The 27,043-nt window shown below is 41.4% G+C and overlaps 1 protein-coding gene and 1 long non-coding RNA gene across 2 annotated transcripts in view; one reads left to right on the top strand and one right to left on the bottom strand.

The window, feature by feature from the left end:
- The window catches only part of LOC138854212 (uncharacterized), an 88,520-nt gene that overhangs the window by 37,001 nt on the left and 24,476 nt on the right, over nt 1–27,043 (top strand). The window lies entirely within an intron of this gene.
- LOC128696825 (uncharacterized) overlaps nt 1–27,043 on the bottom strand; it is a 72,275-nt gene that overhangs the window by 32,154 nt on the left and 13,078 nt on the right. The window contains exon 2 of the mRNA XM_053788210.2: nt 20,316–21,072. Coding sequence (XP_053644185.2) covers nt 20,316–21,072 — 757 coding nt within the window. The remainder of the gene's footprint in view (nt 1–20,315; nt 21,073–27,043) is intronic.

Here is a 27,043-nt window from a genome sequence, read left to right as displayed (position 1 = left end):
TTCTGCGTGCTCGTTGATAAAGTGGGCAGTCCAACAGAATGTGGCTGACTGATAATGGAGCTTGGCAATTCTCACAGAGAGGAGCAAGACGCCTCTCCATGAGATATCCATGAGTAAGACGAGTATGGCCAATGCGAAGACGGGAGAGAGTAGTCTCCCAACCTCGACACTGGTGATAAGAAGACGGCCAGTAACCTATACTCGGTTTAATAGACTGAAGTTTGTTGCCGAGCATAGTAGACCAACGTTGTTGCCAACGGGTGTGAAGGTGGGAAGATATTGCAGCAAAATAGTCCGTAAATGGAATACCTCTATAAGAAACTGGTAGGTCATGTACTGCTGACCGCGCAGCAGTGTCTGCCTGTTCATTGCCCTGTACGTCAACATGACCAGGGACCCAACAAAAAACAATATCTTTATGCTTGGTAAAGATGCGGCGTAGCCAAAGTTGGATACGGAGGACTAAGGGGTGAGGTGTATCAAATTTTTGTATAGCCTGTAAAGCACTAAGGGAGTCTGAGACAACCACAAATGATGACACAGGCATAGATGCAATACGGATAAGTGCTGTAAGGATGGCATATAATTCAGCAGTAAAAATACTAGCCGAAGATAGTAAATGCCCTTGTACGACGCTGTCCGGAAACACTGCTGCGAATCCTACGCCGTCAGAAGACTTAGAGCCATCTGTGTACACAGCAATGGCATGAGAATGAGAGTGAAAGTGGTCAAGAAAAAGAGAGCGGGAAGCGACCGTAGACAGTTGGGCTTTCGAGCAAGGGAGGGAGAAAGAACAGACTCGAACAGCTGGAACTTCCCAGGGGGGTAGGGAAAAGTGAGATGCTACATGTACATAGAAAGGTGGTAGTTGAAGAGAAGACAAGAGCGAATGAAGGCGAAGAGAGAAGGGACGGAGTAAACAGGGGCGGCGAACAAATAAAGAATGTCTACTAATATCAGTGACCATTCTATAAATGGAAGGATTGCGGAGATCATGAGAGCGTACATAGTAGCGCAGGCAATGGGCATCACGGCGATCGGATAAGGATGGAACGTTCGCTTCTGCATAGAGGCTCTCGACAGGGGAAGAGCGAAAAGCACCAAGGCATAAACGTAATCCTTGGTGATGAATGGGGTTAAGGCTAGAGAGAGTAGCAGGAGATGCCGCTGAATAGATCTGGTCACCATAATCAAGTTTCGATAAAATAAGGGTGGAATGTAGGCGAAGGAGGGTTCGACGATCAGCTCCCCACGAAAGATGAGCAAGGGTTTTAAGAAGGTTCAGCCGGCTGTGACAAGTTGCCTTCAGAGAGGTAATGTGAGGTTTCCAGGATAACCTACGATCAAAGAGGAGGCCCAGAAACTTGACTGTATCATGTTCAGGGATACGGGAGCCATAGAGGTACAAAGGATGATCGGAGATGACAGAGCGTCTAGTGAAAGTGATTTGGTGGGTTTTAGTGCTGGAAAATTTAAACCCACGTGTGGTGGCCCAATTGGAAACACGGTCGACTGCATGTTGGAGAGAAACTGTAAGGAGGTGACAGTCAGCGCCTGCACAGGCAATAGCGAAGTCATCAACATAGAGTGATGACCAAATATTTGATGGAAGACTAGAGGCCAAATCATTAATAGCAAGGAGAAAAAGTGTTGTGCTCAGAACACATCCCTGGGGGACACCTTCAGCTTGGATAAAGTCCGGGGAGAGCACATTATTAACCCGAACACGGAAATGCCTGTCAGTTAAAAAGTTCTTAAGGAAGGATGGTAGATTGCCTCGAAGGCCTAAGGAGTGGGCTTGGGCTAAAATATTATACCTCCAAGTTGTGTCATATGCCTTCTCAAGGTCAAAAAATATGGCAATTACTGAGTGGTTATTCGCAAAGGCATTACGAACATACGTATCCAAGCGTAGTAAGGGGTCTATGGTAGAACGTCCCTTACGAAAGCCATATTGACGAGTGGAGAGACTGTTGTGTGTCTCTAAATACCACACTAAACGTCTATTTACTAGGCGTTCCATTACTTTGCAAACTGCACTGGTAAGAGCAATGGGACGATAGTGGGAGGTTTCATGTCCCGTAGTGCCTGGTTTGCGGAAAGGGAGAACAATGGCGGATTTCCACAGCTGTGGAAGAACTCCTTGTGACCAAATAAGATTGTAAAGGCGTAATAGGACTGCAAGGGCTGACTGATGTAAATGTTGTAGCATACGAATATGAATGTCGTCGGGCCCAGCTGCCGATGATCGACAAGCTGAGAGTGTTGCCTCCAGTTCTTGAAGTGTAAAAGGCACATTATACTGTTCTTCTCTGAGAGAAGAAAAGTCCAAGGGTGCTAACTCTCTGGCAGACTTTGAGGAAAGAAATGAGGAGCATAGATGGAGTCCCTGAGAAATACGGACCAGATGATTGCCAATTTCATTGGCAACATCTAGTGGGTTTGCTATATCAACACCGGCAACCCGCAGAACAGGAGCCGGGTCAGGAGAATATTTACCACTCAGTTTTCGTACTTTTTTCCAGACTGCACTCATAGAGGAAGCAGAGGTGATGGTGGAGACATAATCTCGCCAGCAAGTGCGTTTAGCATCACGGATGACACGGCGAGCGATCGCACGCTTCTGTTTAAAATCAAGGAGTCGCTCTGTGGTTCTATTGTACCGGTACCTGCCCCATGCAGCGCGTTTCAAACGTACTGCACGAGCACAAGCAGGAGACCACCAAGGCACGCATTTCTGAGAATGTCTGCCCGAAGTTTGGGGTATAGAATGAGAAGCTGCGGTGAAAACGGAGGACGAGAAGAGGTGTAAAAGCTCATCGATGGAGGACGAAGAAGGAACCTCTTTAAAAACAGTTAGGTGTGAGTAAAGGTTCCAATTTGCCCGATTAAATTGCCAGCGTGGGGTGCGAAGAGGTGGCGAATATGAAGGGGAAGTAAGAATGATTGGGAAATGATCACTGTCATGTAAGTCCGGGAGAACAGACCAAGTGAAGTCTAATGCGGCGGAGGAAGAGCAGACTGAGAGATCGATGCAAGAGAGAGTATGAGTCCAAGGATCAAAATGGGTGTGAGTACCTGTATTTAAAACATGGAGGGGGTGGGTGGCAAGAAAAGCCTCTAACTGAATTCCACGGGAATCACAGTGAGACCCCCCCCAGAGGAAATGGTGGGCATTAAAATCACTAAGTAACAGAATCGGTGGCGGTAATGACGAAACAAGGAAGGCAAAATCCGGAATAGATAATGCCCGAGAAGGAGAGAGATATAAAGAACAGAGCGTATACCACCTATGTAAGTGGATACGGGCTGCTGTGTAATGCAGCGAAGTATGAACAAATAGCTGATGGTACGGAATATCAGTGCGGAGAAGAAGGGCACTTTCATTAAAGGTCCCATCAGGAAAAGGATCTGAAGAATACAATAAATTATAGCCTGAGATGTGAGAAATAACAGCAGAGTGTAATTTTGGTTCCTGTAAGCAAACACCAACAGGGGCAAACTGGGAGAGTAACATCTGAAGCTCACCCCGATTACCCCTGAGGCCGCGTATATTCCACTGTAAATAGGCCATGATTGGCAATGATAAAGATACTTGAAATCCGCAGGTAAGGGTTCCTACGGACTAGAAGGGTTAGAAAAGTCCACATGCGGAGGCAGTGGAAAACGTTCAAGCAGCGAAGGAACGGTGCGCTGTGAAGAAAGGAGTTGCGCAGATGGAGCAGAGGAGAGAGAAAGAGCGGAAGGTGGATCAGTGTCCATTGATGGTTTGGTCTCTGCAATATATTCAGAGATTGCTTCAAGTGTTTCGGAATTCAGAGATGTCGTATGGGAGACAATATTGGGAATGGTAGGGGGAGGATGAGTAAAGATTGGAACTGTATTGGACTGTACCAAGGTAGGGGGGGGCGAAAGGGTGGAGGGAACTGGAGAAGCGTGGCAGGGGACAGAAGAGGCAGGAACCTGGGAGGTGGCAGAAGAGGAAGAAACTTGGGAGGGAACAGGGGAGGAAGGTACATTACGAGGAGGAGGGTGAACCTCTGCACTTGTAACTGAGCCAGTGAGAGGGGAAGAACCAGGGACAGAGACAGGGAGGGTAAAATGAGGAGGTGGAAGATGGGTAGGAGGTGTTACCGGACCTTTTTTTGACTTTTGAGAAGTAGAGGGACGATTGGGAGGAGGTGTCGTACGAGGTCTCGTCGATACTGAGGCTTGTGAGAGAGAACTCGAAGAAGCGAGATTAGACTGAGGCGTTGAAGTAGGGACGTCTGAGCCGAGGACAGCAAAAGGATTAGATACAGGAGTGATTATGGGAGAGGTAACCACAGAGGTGGGTGTAGAAGATGGGATACCAGAAGTGGGGGGACGTTTTGAAACACGGGAATAAGAAACACGTGGGAGTCTCCCTTGGAGGCTGAGATGAGAAACTGCCATGGCATAAGGGAGACCTTCTGTCTCTTTGAGGTAACGGATTTCCCGCTCGTTTAAATAGACCTGACAACGGCGAGAGTACGAAGGGTGAGCCTCATGACAGTTAAGGCAAGAGGGAGATCGATTGCAAGACGTATTAGAATGGTCATCGGCACCACAGACTGGGCATTCGGCGATAGATCTGCAATATTTCGCTGGATGGCCAAATCGCCAGCAATTTCTACACTGTTGTGGTGTAGGGATCACCTTTCGAACTTGTAACCGATGTCCTGCTATATAAACTGAGGATGGGAGTTCTCGGCTGTCAAAAGTTAAACGAGCCACATTGCTAGGGTATCGTCTCCGCCCACGGGCAGGAAGAACGTAAGTGTCTACCTTGAGGATTGGGAGATCTTGGAGTTCCAGCTGTTCTAGAATGTCAGTGCCACATGTCTGGAAATTTTGTTGAACTATGGTATGGGGCAGAATGACGGTACCACTACAAGAATTGAGGGAATGATGTTTTTCAAGAGTGACAGGAACAGTATCGATATGGGAAAGACGAGAGAGCTCATGAGCCTGGGTAGCATTCTGTACGGTAATGATGCGAGTACCGCTCTTAAGAGCATGAAAAGAAATATCTTTACCAACATGGCATAGGAGTGCCTTGCCAATACTATGGTCAGAATGATAGGCAGTAGAGGAAGTTGGTCGTAAAGTGAAGAATTTAGTCCACTGTTCAGTCTGAAACTGAGCGTGGAAAGGTAGTGAAGGACGTGTCGATCGTTTCTGAGAAGAACGAGAAGGTGGAGAAGTATCATCAGCAGGTAATTGTCGTTGTCGTTTAGGCGTGGGACCAGAGTTGGTCCGACGTGGAACGGGTCGGCGATTTGAAAATTGCCGCACCATAGAGGGAGAGGCCGGAAGCATAGTCAGAGGAGAGCGAAGGTCCGATAAATCGAAGGAGTCAGTCGAGGCCTCAGTACCTGAAGCGGGTGAGGAAACAGCACCGGCAATAGGTACAGAGGCATGAGGAATGTCTGAAGAGTGGTCCAAAGACGAGGCGGGGTCAGAACGGGGTGCGGTATCAAGAAGGGGCCCGGGGGTACCAGGTTCATGGACTAGGGCTGCCATGGTTAGGTTACTTCTTTCTTTTTGTTTTTAAGAAAAAAAAAAGAAAGAAGAAAAGAAAATAAAAATAAAAAAAAGAAAAAAAAAGGGGGGACCGGGGAGGGATAGGTCCTAGGAGGAATGAAAGGGCCAGAAATCTCCCTCCGCACCCAAGAGGACCTCAGCACCGCAAGTAGCGCAGATGCAGCATGGAACCCGTGCCATACCCTACCCATCATGCTAGTAAACTAACAATCCGGGATAGCAACCTCACATCTGCCGAGCTACCTCGGTGGACAAAAGAGAGGGCGGCCGGATATCCGCCACAAAGCATACCTCCTTCGGCCACCACCCCCGGAATCCGAAAGGTGGCTTCCAGAGATACACTCGTCGCCCGAAAGACACCCAAAGCTACTCCGGGATACCGGAGAGGGATCGGGACATCCCCAGGCGATCCAGATTCCACGGCAAACTACGCCACCGCTAAGAACCTCAACAGAATGGGATGGACCCCGGTATCCTTTCCCCTACCTAGGAACTAGCGCGCCTGTGGGAGAAATCCCAAAGGACAAAAAGAGGAAGGGCAAAAGGGAGGGGTGGGGAGGAGGAGGAGGAAAGGAAAAAGGGGAGGATGGGGAGGATGGGATAGGGGAGGGGAGATTGGGGGGTAATTAGGTTCGGTCTGAGGAAGAAGACCGATAGGTCTAATTCCTCAGACCAAGAGCCTCTTCACCACACCAAGGAGCCCCCCTTGAAGAGGTCTTATACCATAGTGTGACAATTTTATGTGGAGCAAGTCATGGTCAACTGTATCAAAAGCTTTACGTAAGTCAATGAAGATCCCCAGTGGGACTTCTTTTTTCTCTATTGCAGTGTATATATGTTTTAGCATGTGTATAATAGCATCATTAGTATTTTTATTAGGCCTGAATCCAAATTGGCAGGGGTTGAGCATGTTTTGGGAGATGAGGTAGGAGTAGATTCGTTTATGAATTAATTTTTCGAAGATTTTTGAGAGAGGGTGTAAGTTGGATATTGGCCTATATTTATTCAACTCTGTTTGGTCTCCTCCTTTATGGATCGAGGTGACCCTTGCTATTTTGAGAACTGTAGGGAAGGTAGAGGATTCAATGGATTTGTTAAAGTGTGTTGCAATGATTGGTGATAGCACTTGTGACAATTTTTTGTATATAAAGGGTGGTAAGGTATTTAAATCTCCTGCCTTGTTTTTTAGTGTGTTGATAATAAGGGAGACTTCGTATGGGTTAGTCGGAGCTAGGAACAGTGTGTTCGGGTAGTTGCCAGTGAGGTAGTCATTTGGTGGGGTATCTGAGCTTGGGATTTTATTGGCAAGGTTTTGTCCTATAGTGGAGAAGAAATCATTGAGTCTGTTTGCTGTTTCTGTTGGTGGGAGTTGGGGTTCATCTGATTTTGCTAATTTTATTTCGCTATTTCGTGATATCTTTTTTGTTCCTAGAATTTCTGATAGGGTTTTCCAGGTCTTTTTTATATCACCTCGTAAGTTGGATAATCTGTTCTCATAATACAATTTTTTTGCCCTTCTTATCAGGCTGGTTAGGATTGACGAGTAACGTTTTGTTTGGTCTCTGGTTATGTGACCCATTCTGTACTGTTTTTCATATAGGTGTTTTGTATTTATGGATTTGAGAATGCTGGGTGTTAGCCAGGGACTGTTCAGTCTCTTAGCTGTCATCTGTTTAGTTTTTTTAGGGCAGTGCTTGTTATAGAGGTATTGGGTCTTTTTTAGAAAATTATTAATACATTCGTCAATATCTGTATAGATTTCTAGCTCAGTGTGCCAGTCAATGTTTGTTACTGCTGTTGTGAAGTTATTAATGGCTGCCTCATTGTGAAGTCTGAAGGTGACTTTAGTAGTGTCTTGGGGTAATTTACCAAGAGTTGTTATGAGGAAAGTAGGGTAGTGGTCTGTGGTATTATCTGTGATTATGCCTGATTTTAAAGGGGATATGGTGTTGGTCCAGATGTGGTCAAGTAGGGAAACACTAGTCTCTGTAACTCTTGTAGGTTTTGTTACTGTTGGTAGCAACATGCAGTTACTCATTGTGTTTGTGAATTCAGTAACGTGTGGGTCCTGGTCTTGCAGGAGATTTATATTGAAGTCACCTGAGAGTAGTAAGTGATCTTTGTTCATGCGTGCATCAGTTATCATACTTCCTAGGTTTTGACTAAATTGGCTAATGTTTGACTGTGGAACTCTGTAGATGTTTATCAATGTGAGAGGTTTTTGTAGGTATTTGGATTTGAATTTAGCTATTATATATTCCCCATGTTCATCCCTTGTGCAAGTATTAGTGATACATTCTAGTTGGTCTGAGTAGTATATAGCTGTGCCACCCCCTTGTTGGTCTGGCCTACAGTTGTGTATGGCTGTGTAACCAGGAATGGCATAGACATCAGTAGTATCAGGCTTTAGCCAGGTTTCAGTTAGTGTAATGATGGACATATTGGCATGCAAGGAATTTAGTAATGCTATGAGGTCATCGTAATGCTTGCTTAAAGATCTGATATTGTAGTTAAAGACAGTTATGTTGTTGTTGGCTCTGAGGAGTGCCTTTGATTGTTCTGCTGTGTAGTAATTACAGTAACTGTTTGATTCATTTAAGTCATTAAATAAGAGGTTGGTATCAGGATCAATGCTTGTAATCATAAGATTTGTAGTGAATCTATAGTTAGAATTAAGTATAAAACAAAGTAAATATTCTAAAGCTAAAAAATAGCACCTGAATTATTTAACAAATGTAAAAATAATGAGCTAAGGTAGTTTTTTAAAGCTAAAATAAAGGAGACAATATAAAAGGGACTAAAATAATTTGTGGTGAACAAATAAAGTGATGATCAAATAATGGAGCTTGGGAATATGATAGTAGGTAGTACTTTAAAGGTAATTCTTTAAAGTTAGAATTAGGGAAAACAATATAAAAGGGACTAATATAAGTTGTGGTGAACAATAAAGTGGTAATCAAATAAATGAGCTTTGGAATATAATGGCAAAATAGTGAACTTATTACACTTTAGCACCTGAGAATAGCACCTTGATTATTTTAACAATTGTGAATATATGAACTAGGGTAGTTATATAAAGCTAAAATAAAGGAGAAAATATATAAGGGACTAAATTAAGTAATGGTAAACAAAGTTAAATGGACAGATAGTCACTATGAAATAATATTGGTTTAGGAGTAAGATCTGATTTGTAATATTAAATAAGTTGAGCAGTTTATTGCACAATAAAAAGTAAAAAAATATGAGGTAGTTGGTACTAGCTAGCAAAAGATAGTTTTGGGACTTGCAAAAAAGTAATTGGAATATACACTAATTGCACACACAATAAAAAGTGACTAAAACAAGTAGTGGTAAACAAAATTAAATGGACAGGTAAGAACAATGAATAATATTAATTTGGAGTAAGATTTGACTTGTAACACAAAATTATGAGCAATTAATAGCAGTAAGAAAGAAGTATAAAGTATTGGAGGTAGTTGGCATTAGCTAGTGATGAAAAATAAAAAAATAATAATGCACAATATAATAGTAACGTACACTATATGCACCACACGTATATATGTATTAAGGGCACTTATCTAATCTGTTACAGAAATGTCAGCTTTTCTAAGGAAGGTAGAGAAATCATGTTCATTTGAGATGGTATATTGTTGTCCTGTTGATGTTTTCCTTACTAGTATTTTCCCATCTCGCGTGAAACACTGATGTATTTTGTTTTCCTGTTTAAGTTTTCTCAGCCTGAACAGAAGGTTTTGACGTTTTCTTGTTAGACACTCATTTATGTACACTCCATTTTTCATTGTAATTGCTGATTTAATTAGGTCCTTTCTTTTATCATATGAATGAAGTCTGATCATTATACTGTGTTTACTACCTGGTTTTCCTAGCAAACGTGTTTCTTTGATTTCATTGTTTTGCACGATGACTTGTACGTGGTCCTGTATTATCCTGATAGCAGTTTCTTTGCACTGTGCTTGGGTTATGTCACTAGGAATGTGTGGACTGTTTATTATAACTGCATCAGACAACTTGTCTTGTTCAGTTTTGTCGTCCTGGAAATCAAGGTCTTCATTTAGTCGAGTGTGCATGTTCTGATTCCAGTCCTTGATTGCTTCTTCAACCTTCATATTTATTGTTGTTATTTGTTCAGTGTGACTGGCTATAGCTGCTTTCAGAGTATTTTCTGTGTCAACACTTCCCGATGTAATCTTCTCTTCAAGGTTTTGGATCTTGTTCTCGAGGTTGGTTATCTTGGATTCTCGTCGCGCGAGTGTTGCTTTGATATCTTTGATTTCGTTTTCTAGAGCAACGATGTAGTCCTTGATATTGTCAGGAATAATCATACCTGAGTTATCATGGGTGAATCCTTTGAAGGGAGTGGAGTTGGAGGGGGAGTCAGCCATGTTTGTTGTTGTTGTTCCCTGGGTGGCAGTGGTGAGGGGGGTTGATGATACACCGGCGTCCTGCTGGGTAGACAAGTTGAGTTCTAGGGTCCTTGCTGTTATTCTTTTATTACTGATGTTGTTTCTTCTGTGATATCCTTTCATAGTATCACTGAAATAGATACTGTGTAGCTATGGAGGAGAAGGCTTGTTTTCTCAGAGCTTGGGTTAAGTGGTTGTCTGGCAGCGGAGGCAGTGTTTGGGTTAGCAGGGCTGTCTTCCTTAGATCTTCTAATTTTGTCAAGATTTGGGTTACATTCTTAGTATCCTTGGGTCATTTTGTGGTCTACGTGGGTTCAAGTAGTTGTACTTTCACTTAGGCCATCACAAGTTTTGATGAGCGATGGTTTCTTGAAGAAGAAGAGCTGGTAGGATGCCGCTGCTGCTGCCACAATTTCTAAGAGTATCCAGGTCTCGTGATAATTATAATCTACAATATTCTTAAATTCACAAAGCTTTATACACTCCACTGAATTATTAGGTACCTCTGATACACCTTTGAAGAGTTTCGAGAGTTTTGCTATTCTTGGAGCCTGGCCATGGGCCAGGCTCATCTGGTGCTTGCCTGGTCAAACAGGCTGTTGCTGCTGGAGGCCTGCTGCCCCCACATATCCATCACAGCCTGATTGATCTGGCACCTGGTGAAGATACTTGTCCTGTTTCCTCTTGAAGGTTTCTACACTTGTTCCAGCCATGTTTTTGATGTCTTCTGGTAAGAAGTTGAATAGTCTGGGACCCCAAATGTTGATACAGTGTTTCCTTATTGTCCCCAATGCACCCCTGCTCCTCACTGGGTTTATTTTGCACCTCGTCCCATCTCTCTCACTCCAGTATGGTGTTACAGTAGTGTGCAGATTTGGGACCAGGCCCTCGAGTACTTTCCAGGTATATATTACCGTGTATCTTTCTCTCCTTCACTCCAATGAGTACATGTTCAAGACTTGAAGGTGTTTCCAGTAATCTAGGTGCTTTACTGGCTCAATGTGAGCCGTAAACGATCTCTGTAATTGTTCCAGCTCTGATATTTCTCCTGCTCTGAACAGGGCCATCAGCACTGAGCAATTTTCTAAATGAGGGAGCACTAGCGATTTGAAGAGTGTCACCACTGGCACTATTTCCCTTGTTTTGAAAGTTCTCAATACTCACCCCGCCATCTTCCTGGCTGTCACGATCTTTGTGTTGTATGGTCTTTAAAAGGAAGTTCAGCTGACATAATTATTCCCAGGTCTTTTACATGTTCCTTTCATTCTATTTGGTGACCCTCTTGAATTTTGTATAGTGTTCCTTTTGAGTTCTTTCTTTCCATACCTAAACAGCTGGAACTTATCACCACTGAACGTCATGTTGTTCTCCACTGCCCATTTTTAAGTGTCCTCTACCGTAGTGACTTTCATGCTTATTTTAGTGTCATCTGCAAATGATAATACAAAAGTGTGATGGGTGTATTAAAAACCATTTGTCTCCATTCACTCCATTCATCTGCAAATGATAATACAAAAGTGTGATGGGTGTTTTTATCGATGTTTGCTAATGAGGATGAGAAACAGCAAAGGTGCCAGGACAATGCCTTGGGGCATTGAGCTTTTCACCTCATTGATGCTGCATCTTGCTCTGTTCACTAATACTTTTTGTGTTCTGTGTGTTAGGAACTCAAAAATCCATCTGCCTACCTTCCCCGTAATGCCCATGGCCCTCATTTTGTGCGTTATCACTCCATGATCGCATTTGTCAAATGCCTTTGCAAAATCTGTGTAAATCACATCTGCATTTAGGTCATCTTCCAACACCTCTGTAATTCTGTAGTAATGATTCAGCAGCTGTGACAGGCATGGTTGTATATCTCTAAAACCATGTTGGTTCAGATTATGCTGGTTGTGCTGGTCCGTGAAATTTGTAATCCGCCGTCTCATCACTCTTTCAAAGACTTTTATGATGTGAGAAGTTAGTGCTACTAGTATACGTGTATGTAGTAGCTAGCAGCAACTTTCTTTAGAGTGCCACAGAAAGTGCTTTTAGCAAAATTCTCAAGATTTCTCTCTTGTCCGAAAGTATCTCATAGTATCTTGTTGGTACCCCACTACTGCCATGCTCCTTATCTATATAATGCATATACAGTGGACCCCCGAGTTTCGGCAGCATCGACTTTCGGCAATTTTTTTCGGCAAAATTTGGCCTCGTGATTTGGCGACCGTCTGGTATCCGTCCGCCCATCACAGCGCACGAAAAGCCAGTCTCCCACGCCATTCATGCTCAGTGTGCCATTGTTTACCAACACGTGACCATCACCCCACGGGTTCATACGTAATAATCCATTGTTTTTTGTGATTGCAACTGCTAAATAAGTCGCCATGGGCCCAAGGAAAGCTAGTGCAAGCCCTTTGGTAATGAAAGCGAAGAACATGATCCAGAGGGATTTTGAAGGGTTTGAGGCAGACCCTGACCCTGCCGACCCTCTGCCTTTTGTGGAAGGTGTTGTGGCATTGGGCAACTCCATGGGGTTGGAGGTGAGTGATGGGGATGTGGAAGAGTTGGTGGAGGACCACAGGGAAGAGCTAACCACTGACGAACTGCAAGAGCTTCAACTGGAACAGCATCAGACCACAGCTGAGGAACTTGCTTCAGAGGAGGAGGAAAAGAGAGTGAAGGAGGTGCCTTCTTCAGTGATTAAGGACATGTGTTCAAAGTGGAATGAGTTGCAAAGTTTTGTTGAAAAGTATCACCCTGACCAAGCTGAAACAAGCCATATCTGCAACACGTTCAGTGGCAAAACCTTGTCCCACTTCAGGCAAATCATAAAGAAATGCCAGAAACAGACCTCTCTGGACAGATATTTTGTGCAAGTTGTTCCCAGTGGCATTAAAAGAAGAAGGGAAGTAACCCCAGAAAAGGACTTGCTAGCTGAAGTCCTAATGGAAGGAGATTCTCCTACCAAACAATAGTGTACACCTTCCTCCTATCCCCTCCTCCCATCTTCCATCCACCCAGAAGTCTTCAGTAAAGGTAAGTGTAATGTCATTATTATTTTTTATATGCATGTACTTGATTTCTGATTGTTTTCAGTATGTAAATCTTTATTTAATTTGAAAAAAAAAAAAAAATTATTTTAATATTTTTGGGTGTCTGGAATGGATTAATTTTATTTCCATTATTTCTTATGGGGAAAATGGTTTCGAGTTTCGTGAATTTCGACTTTCGGCAAGCTCGGAATAGATTAATCACGAAACTCGGGGGTCCACTGTACAGTGGACCCCGCCTTACGAACGCATCATGTTACGTTAAATCCGCCATACGAAGCATTTGAATGCAAAAATTTTGCCTCGCCTTTCGTGATTCGTCCAGGACGTGTCCCACGTGTGGCCTCAGCGCCAGTGTTTACAAGCCAGCCAGTGCGGTCGCATCTACACATACATTCGGCACATTTCACATTATCCCAGTGTTTTTAGTACTTGTAACTGCAAAATAAGTCACCATGGACCCCAAGAAAGCTTCTAGTGCCATCCCTGTGGTAAAAAGGGCGAGAATTAGTATGGAATTGAAAAAAAGAGATTAAGGAAATGTGTGCAAAGTGGGTTGAACTGCAAACCTTTACGGATGAAAATCACCCTGACACAGCTACTGCAAACCGAGTTGGCAACCTGTACAATGACAATGTTATGGCCCATTTTAGGAAAGTTTTAAAGGAACGGGAGGTACAGAGCTCTATGGACAGATTTGTTGTGCGACAGAGGTCCAGCGACTCTCAAGCTGGTCCTAGTGGCATTAAAAGAAGAAGGGAAGCAACCCCGGAAAAGGACTTGCTACCTAAAGTCCTAATGGAAGGGGATTCCCCTTCTAAACAATAACTTCCACACTCTCCCCTCCTCCCATCCCATCAATCATCACCAGATCTTCAATAAAGGTAAGTGTCATCTATTTTATTCTTAGTAGAGTAGTAATTGTGCATGTCTTCTTCAGTTTGTGTGTTTTTTTTTTATTTATCACACCGGCCGATTCCCACCAAGGCAGGGTGGCCCGAAAAAGAAAAACTTTCACCATCATTCACTCCATCACTGTCTTGCCAGAAGGGTGCTTTACACTACAGTTTTTAAACTGCAACATTAACACCCCTCCTTCAGAGTGCAGGCACTGTACTTCCCATCTCCAGGACTCAAGTCCGGCCTGCCGGTTTCCCTGAATCCCTTCATAAATGTTACTTTGCTCACACTCCAACAGCACGTCAAGTATTAAAAACCATTTGTCTCCATTCACTCCTATCAAACACGCTCACGCATGCCTGCTGGAAGTCCAAGCCCCTCGCACACAAAACCTCCTTTACCCCCTCCCTCCAACCCTTCCTAGGCCGACCCCTACCCCGCCTTCCTTCCACTACAGACTGATACACTCTTGAAGTCATTCTGTTTCGCTCCATTCTCTCTACATGTCCGAACCACCTCAACAACCCTTCCTCAGCCCTCTGGACAACAGTTTTGGTAATCCCGCACCTCCTCCTAACTTCCAAACTACGAATTCTCTGCATTATATTCACACCACACATTGCCCTCAGACATGACATCTCCACTGCCTCCAGCCTTCTCCTCGCTGCAACATTCATCACCCACGCTTCACACCCATATAAGAGCGTTGGTAAAACTATACTCTCATACATTCCCCTCTTTGCCTCCAAGGACAAAGTTCTTTGTCTCCACAGACTCCTAAGTGCACCACTCACTCTTTTTCCCTCATCAATTCTATGATTCACCTCATCTTTCATAGACCCATCCGCTGACACGTCCACTCCCAAATATCTGAATACGTTCACCTCCTCCATACTCTCTCCCTCCAATCTGATATTCAATCTTTCATCACCTAATCTTTTTGTTATCCTCATAACCTTACTCTTTCCTGTATTCACCTTTAATTTTCTTCTTTTGCACACCCTACCAAATTCATCCACCAATCTCTGCAACTTCTCTTCAGAATCTCCCAAGAGCACAGTGTCATCGGCAAAGAGCAGCTGTGACAACTCCCACTTTGTGTGTGATTCTTTATCTTTTAACTCCACGCCTCTTGCCAAGACCCTCGCATTTACTTCTCTTACAACCCCATCTATAAATATATTAAACAACCACGGTGACATCACACATCCTTGTCTAAGGCCTACTTTTACTGGGAAAAAATTTCCCTCTTTCCTACATACTCTAACTTGAGCCTCACTATCCTCGTAAAAACTCTTCACTGCTTTCAGTAACCTACCTCCTACACCATACACTTGCAACATCTGCCACATTGCCCCCCTATCCACCCTGTCATACGCCTTTTCCAAATCCATAAATGCCACAAAGACCTCTTTAGCCTTATCTAAATACTGTTCACTTATATGTTTCACTGTAAACACCTGGTCCACACACCCCCTACCTTTCCTAAAGCCTCCTTGTTCATCTGCTATCCTATTCTCCGTCTTACTCTTAATTCTTTCAATTATAACTCTACCATACACTTTACCAGGTACACTCAACAGACTTATCCCCCTATAATTTTTGCACTCTCTTTTATCCCCTTTGCCTTTATACAAAGGAACTATGCATGCTCTCTGCCAATCCCTAGGTACCTTACCCTCTTCCATACATTTATTAAATAATTGCACCAACCACTCCAAAACTATATCCCCACCTGCTTTTAACATTTCTATCTTTATCCCATCAATCCCGGCTGCCTTACCCCCTTTCATTTTACCTACTGCCTCACGAACTTCCCCCACACTCACAACTGGCTCTTCCTCACTCCTACAAGATGTTATTCCTCCTTGCCCTATACACGAAATCACAGCTTCCCTATCTTCATCAACATTTAACAATTCCTCAAAATATTCCTTCCATCTTCCCAATACCTCTACCTCTCCATTTAATAACTCTCCTCTCCTATTTTTAACTGACAAATCCATTTGTTCTCTAGGCTTTCTTAACTTGTTAATCTCACTCCAAAACTTTTTCTTATTTTCAACAAAATTTGTTGATAACATCTCACCCACTCTCTCATTTGCTCTCTTTTTACATTGCTTCACCACTCTCTTAACTTCTCTCTTTTTCTCCATATACTCTTCCCTCCTTGCATCACTTCTACTTTGTAAAAACTTCTCATATGCTAACTTTTTCTCCCTTACTACTCTCTTTACATCATCATTCCACCAATCGCTCCTCTTCCCTCCTGCACCCACTTTCCTGTAACCACAAACTTCTGCTGAACACTCTAACACTACATTTTTAAACCTACCCCATACCTCTTCGACCCCATTGCCTATGCTCTCATTAGCCCATCTATCCTCCAATAGCTGTTTATATCTTACCCTAACTGCCTCCTCTTTTAGTTTATAAACCTTCACCTCTCTCTTCCCTGATGCTTCTATTCTCCTTGTATCCCATCTACCTTTTACTCTCAGTGTAGCTACAACTAGAAAGTGATCTGATATATCTGTGGCCCCTCTATAAACATGTACATCCTGAAGTCTACTCAACAGTCTTTTATCTACCAATACATAATCCAACAAACTACTGTCATTTCGCCCTACATCATATCGTGTATACTTATTTATCCTCTTTTTCTTAAAATATGTATTACCTATAACTAAACCCCTTTCTATACAAAGTTCAATCAAAGGGCTCCCATTATCATTTACACCTGGCACCCCAAACTTACCTACCACACCCTCTCTAAAAGTTTCTCCTACTTTAGCATTCAAGTCCCCTACCACAATTACTCTCTCACTTGGTTCAAAGGCTCCTATACATTCACTTAACATCTCCCAAAATCTCTCTCTCTCCTCTGCATTCCTCTCTTCTCCAGGTGCATACACGCTTATTATGACCCACTTCTCGCATCCAACCTTTACTTTAATCCACATAATTCTTGAATTTACACATTCATATTCTCTTTTCTCCTTCCATAACTGATCATTTAACATTACTGCTACCCCTTCCTTTGCTCTAACTCTCTCAGATACTCCAGATTTAATCCCATTTATTTCCCCCCACTGAAACTCTCCTACCCCCTTCAGCTTTGTTTCGCTTAGGGCCAGGACATCCAACTTCTTTTCATTCATAACATCAGCAATCATCTGTTTCTTGTCATCCGCACTACATCCACGCACATTTAAGCAACCCAGTTTTATAAAGTTTTTCTTCTTCTCTTTTTTAGTAATTGTATACAGGAGAAGGGGTTACTAGCCCATTGCTCCCGGCATTTTAGTCGCCTCATACGACACGCATGGCTTACGGAGGAAAGATTCTTTTCCACTTCCCCATGGACAATAGAAGAAATAAAAAAGAACAAGAGCTATTTAGAAAAAGGAGAAAAACAGTACAGGCAGACCCCATTTATACAGCAGGTTAGATTCCAAGTTACTGCTGTAAAGCAAAAATTGCTATAAAATGAAACAGCCTTTTTCACTTTCAAATGCATATAAAAGCCTGATAATATGTTTACACTATCATATATTTAGTAAGTAACAGAACTAGGCCTAAAAAAAAATGCATATACAGTACAAACATTACTTACCTTAACCCTTTACCAGGCCTCGAGAGGGGTAATTACCCTTTTCCACTCTTGATAAAGGGTTAATTACCCTTTACCAGGCCTGGTAAAGGGTATTAAAATACTTTCATCTTTAGCTTACAGTGAGTGGTGAACATATTTATTGTATTAAGTATGAATAAGTATGGATATAACTGAAAACAGCTGTATTACCAAAATGCCACAAAGTGAAGCACTGTAAAACTGAGCCCTCCTGTAATTCAACTACGGTGTATTTCTGGCCATAAGTTGCAATTAGCTGTAAGGCATGGGGGTACACTATTTTAAGGCCTTGCAGATGGGAGTAAATTGAGGTTTTCTGCATTAATAGTCAATACATGCAATGTTTTAATATTCTGTGAGCTCAGCAGTAAGCCTACTGGCCTATGCTATGCAGATTCTAATCAGATCCAACCCTCTCCATTCATAAATTTATTCCACTAATCTACAATATTGTAGATTAAATAGTACCATTTTATAGTTATATTTATGATACCATTTTATAGTTTATAGGTAGTAGGTTGGTAGGCAGCAACCACCCAGGGAGGTACTACCGTCCTGCCAAGTGAGTGTAAAATGGAAACCTGTCATTGTTTCACATAATGGTAGGATTGCTGGTGTCTTTTTTTTCTGTCTCATAAACATGCAAGATTTCAGGTACGTCTTGCTACTTCTACTTGCACTTAGGTCACACTACACATACATGTACAAGCATATATACTATATATATACAGACACCCCTCTGGGTTTTCTGCTATTTTCTTTCTAGTTCTTGCTCTTGTTTATTTCCTCTTACCTCCATGGGTAAGTGGAACAGAATTCTTCCTCCGTAAGCCATGCGTGTTGTAAGAGGAGACTGAAATGCCGGGAGCAAGGGGCTAGTAACCCCTTCTCCTGTATATATTACTAAATGTAAAAGGAGAAACTTTCGTTTTTCCTTTTGGGCCACCCTGCCTTGGTGGGATATGGCCAGTGTGTTGAAAGAAGAAAGATTTTATAGTTAGATTTATATTTATGACTGGAGGAGCACTGCACTTGCATAGTGATCAATGCTAGGCAAGACCTCAAATTCAACATTTTTCACCTATATAGTAGATAAGAATATAAGGCAGTGTCACAACAGTGATAATACCTATATTCTGCCGAATATGGGCAAGCAGGTATACTACAGTGCTCCTTCATTCTTAACCCCTTGACTGTCACAACCCCCAATCCTGAGGTGTCTCCTGGTGTCGCAAAATTTCAAAAAAAAAAAAATTATTTTTTCTTATGAAATGATAGAGAATCTTTTGCCGATTGTAATGACACCAAAAAAAACGAAATTTGATGGAAAACTGACAGAATTATGCTCTTGCGAAGTTAGCGACCTCGGCGATATTTACAAATCGGCGATTTCGCCCACTTTGAGCCCTATTTTCGGCTAATTCCTTTGTTCCAGTCGACCAAACTCATAGCTATTTCTTTAGAACTCCATTTTTTCTATCGATTGAGTACAAGAAACTGCCCAGTTACCGATTTCAACTACCCAATAATGTGGTCAGAAATTTGCAATTTGGCCAATTTCACGAAAATTAAAAAATATGACAATTTCAAAATAAGGTTCAGAATGAACAATGCAGACATTCCTGGCTCTAAAATAACATTTTCTTTGTTCATCAGTCATGTCTCCAGGCCCCTTTGATATTACTCTTGCTTTCTATTTTGAATTTTTATTCAAACAAAAAATAGAAGACTTACTATTATGCAGACTACTGCAATACTGTAATAATTGTATAAATAACATCAACCCATTCATGACTGCATATTAGAATGGCTAGTTGGACATTTATTGGACAATGACATCATTTGTTTACTTTTGAACATTGGCAAAAATCAAACATTTCCCCTACTTTGAGCTCCATTTCCAGGTTCTTTTTATAGTAAAACCAATCAAAATCACCTCTATTTCTATAATATGTTTTCCATTCTATCAAATGAGATGAAGAAAACGAGAATACAACCATAAATATTATATGAAAATAGACCACAAAGTCGGCATTTTAATTAAAAAAAAACAGTCAGTTTTTTTTCTCATTATGCACTGAGTGCTCCAGGATTTTTTTTATATGGTGCACACTGACCACACAGACCCATTCTCTCACATGTGGGCCTACCAGCTTTCTCCTGCTTGATTTGAAGCCGCTAGAATTTATGAGTATATATACGTCAAACACGGTACCTCATAAGACGTATATATACGGTCGCGACAGTCAAAGGGTTAACCTCTTGCCTGCTTTTTTCATTATTTTGACTATTTTTACATATTTCTTCGGGGGGTATTATGTGCTCATAAGACATGAGGTATAACTCTAAGCACGTTTATTTAGGAAAAAAAAAAAGTGTGATTTGTGCCTGGAAATATACGTTATTTAGGAAAACACTAATAGTACAAGTAGGACTGTACTAATCTATGATCATACAACATCTGCAAATAAATATTATGAATGATAATTAAGAGTATTCAATGAGAGTTTCATTAATATACAACCGTACAGTATTCCGAACACTAAATATTCTCCAAATTTTCAGCTCAGAACTAAGGCAAAATACTATAGTGTACTTATACAATAATGAGCAACATAAAGTATTAATGCAAATGTTAAATTATATTTAAAAACTTTCAAATTAATAAAATAAAAAAGAATAGAAATTTAGAATATATTATAATACTATCATTATCAAAAATAAGAATCTAAAATAAGTGACTATGACAACTTTACCTACCTATTAGAAAGTTTGGGAGATGTGGAGATAAACTGGTTGAGTGTCGACTTGTCATAAAATTCCTTAAAGGAATTTACTGAATGTAAGGAGTGTATAGAGTTAAGGGAGTGCTCTCTGCGGTGATGGATCCCTCCAACAGCACCGCTTTCATCGTGGGGTGGAGGGGGAACCGGTGGTGGTCCAGTACTGCCATATATACTCCCAAGAGAAGCAGAGCCACTATAGATACCCGATGAAGGGTGACTGCCACTATAAAGGCACCCTATGCCACTGTAAATGCCGGACATCGAGGGAGGACTGCTACCATAGGCAGCATGCAGGGCGGCATCAGAGCTGGGTGGAGGTGGTGCAGGAGGAGGAGGGGGTTCATCTGTGTCATGGGAGTCATCCTGACCAGAGTGTTGACTTGACAACCCTGGGGACGGAGGTTCACTCTGACTCTGACTTGAACCCATAGCATCTATTGAAGGCTTGGCAGATGAAGTGGATGGTGGACAAGGAGAAGGATTATCAGAAGGCTGTGGAGGAGGAGTGTGAGTAAGGATGGGTGTTTTTGGTGAGTTTGGTGGGGTGTGTGCTAAGTTGGGCACAGTTGCAGAAGCATCAGGACTAGCAGCACCATCACTGCGGTCTATACTGGGAATGCTGTGCAAGGAGAGGCGGTCAGCCAGGGAGGCTACATCATCTTTGGTGCTGGGTGGCGTTTCATCTTTGGATTCACTAGGAACCAGGGGTTCTGGCGACTGTCTTGTTTCTACTGCAATACATAAGCCAACATTAGTTAAGCATAAGCATATCAGACTGTAATAGCTTAAGTAAAATCTAAAATTTAAAAGCACTACCCCTACAAAAGTACACACCATACATAGTACCTAAGATAAATTTAGAGTCCAGGTAATTAAAAAACTAATTGAAAAGTTATTTAAGCACCATAAATTTATTATTAAGCAATGATAAAATGCTGTTAATAAAAAATTCTGAAAAAATGAGACAAAAAATGTTAATTATCATCATATATCTTCAAAATGTCAAATACTACAGGGAGCCCATAAAGTTCTATTCAGACTTTAAAAATTTATTATAACAAGAAAATGCAGTTCTTTGCATGTGATGGAGTAATTATCTTAACATGGAGTTTCCTGATAGATGGACTGGGTGTGAGTGCCCCATTAAATGGCACCCATGCTTCCCTGACATTATGTTTGTAGACTACTACTTGTAAGGTGTGAGAAGTATTATGCTTACCAGATACCAATAGCTGACATTAAAACACTGCTAGAATAAATAATGGAATAAGAAATGTTCTACTAGATAAGTTGGCCACCAGAGGTGCACACAGAATTGCATAAATTTGACATGTGAAACTGTATAAAAACTATTATTCAGCTTCTCATATGCAAAAAATTATTTTCATATTTGTCACCATTTTGTTGCCAAAAAAAAAAAATTAAATTTGAAAGGACTTTGTGGACACACTGTTTATTACAGAGAATATGAATATTTTATTTCTTTATAGTGTAATTATTTTTTGTAAGTTTAAAAAAAAGGATTCAGTGGCCTAAAAAATACAGTGTGGCTTGGTTAATACAAATTTTGCTAATTCAGGGTTGTTCTTTTTTTTTTGATACATAAAACATATAATGCATCTACAAAATGGATAAGTACACGTACACAGTAGTGTGCCAACAGGTAGTCCAAGCTTGCGAGCATGTATGTGTGTGCACTCGTGTGATAGAGTGTACTCACCTGTTTGTGGTTGCAGGAGTTGATTAGCAGCTCCTTACTCCCCCCTTCCCCCTCGGTGTGTACTCACCTAGTTGTGGCTGCAGGGGTAGAGTCACAGCTCCTGGCCCTGCCTCTTCACTGGCCTCTAATTGGTCACTCTTCCCACTCCATGAGCTTTATCATACCTCATCTTAAAGCTATGTATGGATCCTGCCTCCACTACATCACTACCCAAACTATTCCACTTCCTGACAACTCTGTGACTGAAGAAATACTTCCTAACATCCCTGTGGTTCATCTGAGTCTTCAACTTCCAACTGTGGCCCCCTTGTTGCTGTGTCCCATCTCTGGAACATCCTGTCTCTGTCCACCTTGTTGATTCCTCTCAGTATTTTATATGTCATTATCATATTCCCCCTATCTCTCCCGTCTTCCAGTGTCGTCAAGTCGATTTCCCTTAACCTCTCCTCGTAGGAAATACCCCTTAGCTCCGGGACCAGTCTTGTTGCAAACCTTTGCACATTGTCTAGTTTCCTTACATGTGTGTGTGCATGCGTGTGCATGCACACATGTAATGAACGCTTGTCAATGTTCAATAATAACCCACATGGAGACAGAAACACAGAAATATAAAGACCAATTAATCTTGTGTGTTTTTGTCTTCATGTGGGTTATTACTGAATGTGTGCATGCACACACGCACATGCATGCACATATACACATACCTACATACATACATACATACATACACACACATGTGTACCACTAACAACAATCTTCAACACATCTATTGAAACAAGGTAACTACTTGAGGTATGGAAGCTAGCAAATGTAGTCCCAATTTTTAAAAAAGAGGACAGACACAAAGCATTAAACTACAGACCAGTGCCATTGACATGTATAATATGCAAAGTCATGGAGATTATCATGAGGAGAGTGGTGGAGCACCTAGAAAGGAATGAGCTAACCAATGGCAATCAGCACGGTTTCAGGGATGGGAAATCCTGTGTCACAAACCTACTGGAGTTCTATGACAGAGTGACAGCAGTAAGACAAGAGAGAGGTGGGTAGATTGCGCTTTCTTGGATTATAAGAAGGAGCTGGACACGGTTCCACACAAGAGATTACTGCAAAAGCTGGAAGACCAGGTAGGGATAACAGGGAAGGCGCTGCAATGGATCAAGGAACACCTGTCAGGAAGACAACAGAAAGTCATAGTGCATGACGAGGTGTCTGAATGGGCACCTGTGACTAGTGGGGTTCCACAAGAGTCAGTCCTACGACTGATCCCTGGTACTAGTGGGGTTCCAAAGGGGTCAGTCCTAGGACTGACCCCTGGTACATGTGAATGACATGGCAGAAGGAATAGACTCAGAAGTGTCCCTGTTTGCAAATGATGTTAAGTTGATGAGAAGAATTCAACTGGACAAGGACCAGGCAGAACTACAAGGGGATCTGGACAGGTTGCAGGCCTGGTCCAGAAACTGGCTCCTGGAGTTCAACCCCACCAAGTGCAAAGTCATGAAGATTGGTGAAGGGCAAATACAACTGCAGATGGAGTACAGTCTAGGGGGCCAGAGGCTACAAACCTCATTCAAGAAAAAAGATCTTGGGGTGAGTATAACGCTGGGCACATCTCCTGAGGCACACATCAACCAAATAACTGCTGCAGCATATGGGCGCCCAGCAAACCTGTATTCTGTATTCCGACATCTCAATAAGGAATTGTTCAGGACCCTGTACACCGTGTATGTCAGGCATATATCGGAGTATTCAGCACAAGTTTGGAATCACACCTAGCCAAGCATGTAAGGAAAGTAGAGAAAGCACAAAGGTTTGCAACAAGACTAGTCCTGGAGATATGGGGCATGTCCTACGAGGAGAGGTTAAGGGAAATCAACTTGATGACACTGGAAGACAGGAGAGATAGGGGAGATATGATAACAACATATAAAATACTGAGAGGAATCAACAAGGTGGACAGAGACAGGATGTTCCAGAGATGGCACACAGCAACAAGGGGTCACAGTTGGAAGCTGAAAACTCAGATAAACCACAAGGATGTTAGGAAGTATTTCTTCGGTCACAGAGTTGTCAGGAAGTCACTGTAACTTGCTCGAAGTACAATAAATTATCATATTTTAACCTAATGCAAATGTTGAATAACAAATATTTAATAGACATATAACCTATTGTATAATTAGTGCAACCTTATCAAACTATGTTTTGTACATCTAGTGTTAAGTACAGTAATCAGTAATGTATTAAGTTTAGATTGCCCGTAATGCCAAGGCATGATAGTGGCTCTCTTTGTACTAAAAACCATTGTAAACCCTCACTGTAAACTACTTATGTAAATACACTTCCTAAAATATGCCAACCACATTGTAAACTTGCAAGGAAATACTAAAGGAATTTGAATTTGAAGTGATGTAGTGGAGGCAGGATCCATAAATAGCTTTAAGAAGAGGTATGATAAAGCTCATGGAACAGGAAGAGTGACCTAGTAGTGACCAGTGAAGAGGTGGGGCCAGAAGCTATGACTCAACCCCTGCAACCACAACTAGGAGAGTACACACATACATATGTATGTATATGCATGTATATATGTATGTATGCATGTATATGTACTTTATATGTACAAAACTGTAGTGTACTCTACTTACACTATGCAATTTTAGTTATACATACTAAAGTTTCATTTCAGTGTGGACAAAAAAACTGTACGTACTTAAAATATACTACCAGGACATGTGCAAAAGTCTAAAAGATCAACAAATGTCACTGTTTTAAAATACCACAGGGATGGACTGCAAAATATTATTCTGTATAAAAAATAACTACTTGAATGAGGTGTAGTTCATGGGTAAATTTAGCATGAATGGAGATGACATCTTATCATCTTTAGTCATCTGTGAAAATACTGTATTTTAAATATAAATAAAGTAAGATGGCTACCGAGATTACACTAAGAAGAAAGGAGGGATGACAGTCTTTAAAGCCTTAAAGAATAGAGAGAAGTGTGGGAGGCAAGAAACCTTCATGAGGGCATACATTGACTCTGAGCAGTAGATCATAACAAGTGTACTTTATATCTTTGAGGTACTACTAAAAATAAGAAAAAATATGAAAAGTGATGGGGCATGTAAATTACCACCTCATGAAAGTGATTAATGATATAATGCAGTACACTAGTAATGGTAATGGCAAGTGGCAGATTACGATAATAGGTTGCATCAATAGCATCCACATGTAATCCATGGGTTAAATGCGGCTCACCCCACTGCTGAGTGCAGCCTGCATGAGGTGTTTTGCACACAAACTACTAGGTCAAGAGAGCATAATTTTTGCCACAACTATTCTGTAGCCAACAATTTAAAAAAAAAAAAAAATCTAAACAGCTAACGAGGCATACTTCACAGTTGCTAGTATAGCCTCTCCTCATTTAACGATTGAGTTGTGTTTCTAAGACCACGTCGGTAGTGGGTCTGTGTCAACCATCTTTGATATTGTTCTAATGTCACCTTTACACCATTTATAACATTTTTAGTATATTTTTAAATGTTTGTACAGTAGTGTACTGTATATTGTAATAAACAGAATAGAGGAAATCAGCTCTAATATATATTATTTAGGCATGCATACTGGTCAGAGAGCCCATCCTAAGTCCGAGTCATCGGTAAACGAGTACGTCACTAAGTGAGGAGAGGATGTACATATAAAAAATCAGTGGCCAGCACACATGGTTTTCTAGTTCTGAGTCTCACTACTGCAATACACTCTTGGCTTATATGAATGTGGTGCTGTTGTAGCAATGGTGAGTGACACTGACTGTGATACTGATAGGTTACATGAATGGAGTACTGCAGTAGCAAAGAAAGTGAGTGACAGTAATTGTTATGATGATAAGTTACAATAAATGTGGTACTGCAGAAGTAATGATGGTGAGTGACAGTGATGATGATGATAGGTTACAATGAATATGGTACTGTACTGCAGTAGTAATGATGATGGTGTGTGACAGTGACTTGTGACGATAGGCTGCACAATTTATTTAAGATACGCAAAGTGTTAAGGCCAACTGAGGTATGGGTGAAAACAGTACCGAACAAGAATGATACTGATAAAATGAAAGACATAAAATGGAAGACGTAAAAAAAGTTACAAAGGCAAAAGTACATAGTGACTATATACAATAGAGATAAATTTCTGTATAAATCACAAGAAGGAACTGAAGATAAATTTTTAATAAATAAAAAAGTATGAATTAGCCATCGTAAATACAATACAATATAGGGATTAACCAATCTTTTTACCTATTTGTAAACTCTTGTTGTATTTCATCATTTCATCTAGTACATTAACAAGACTCACAAAACTGTAATAACACGATTGAAAAAAAATCACAAAACGGATTCTGTGATTTGAGTACATTACCAAAATATGATATTTGGCTGTACTCCTTCAGTATCCATCAGCTGTGTTTGATGCCTTATTTCCTATTGTCCACAGAAGGGTTCGTTGAGCTAAGATCTACACAAAGTTTAATGACAGTATTCACAAGGTTGGCTCCCACAACCCTAAGTAATGCACAGGATGTACTCTACTGCTAGTATACTCAGCTCACACACACTGAGGTCTGGGGGTCGATCCCTGGTATGGCTGGAAAACATTAGAATGTGTTTCCACAAGACACCTGCTGTGCATGTTCAACCATCAGTAAAATGGGTACCTGGGTGTTAGCCTGAGTCGCATCCTGGGACAAAATTGACCTAATTTGACCAAAATGCTCTGTATAACAAGTGGCTTTCTATACAGTAGTGTGTCACTGATGTCAGCTAAACTTTTATACCTTGTATATGTACTTGTAGAAATAAGGATTTATTATTGTAACAATTTTCTTTTGCTTTTCATTTTTATTTAATTATAGTTAATGCTTTGCAGCTCTGTAATTTCATGGCAGAGCAATTTCTATACAAAATAAAGTCAAGGCCAGATGAAAA

This window comes from Cherax quadricarinatus, chromosome 52 (assembly GCF_038502225.1).
Source record: "Cherax quadricarinatus isolate ZL_2023a chromosome 52, ASM3850222v1, whole genome shotgun sequence".
In the NCBI taxonomy this organism is placed as follows: Eukaryota; Metazoa; Arthropoda; class Malacostraca; order Decapoda; family Parastacidae; genus Cherax; species Cherax quadricarinatus.
Note: the sequence above shows the minus strand (reverse complement) of the source record. Positions and strands in the feature narration are given on the sequence as shown.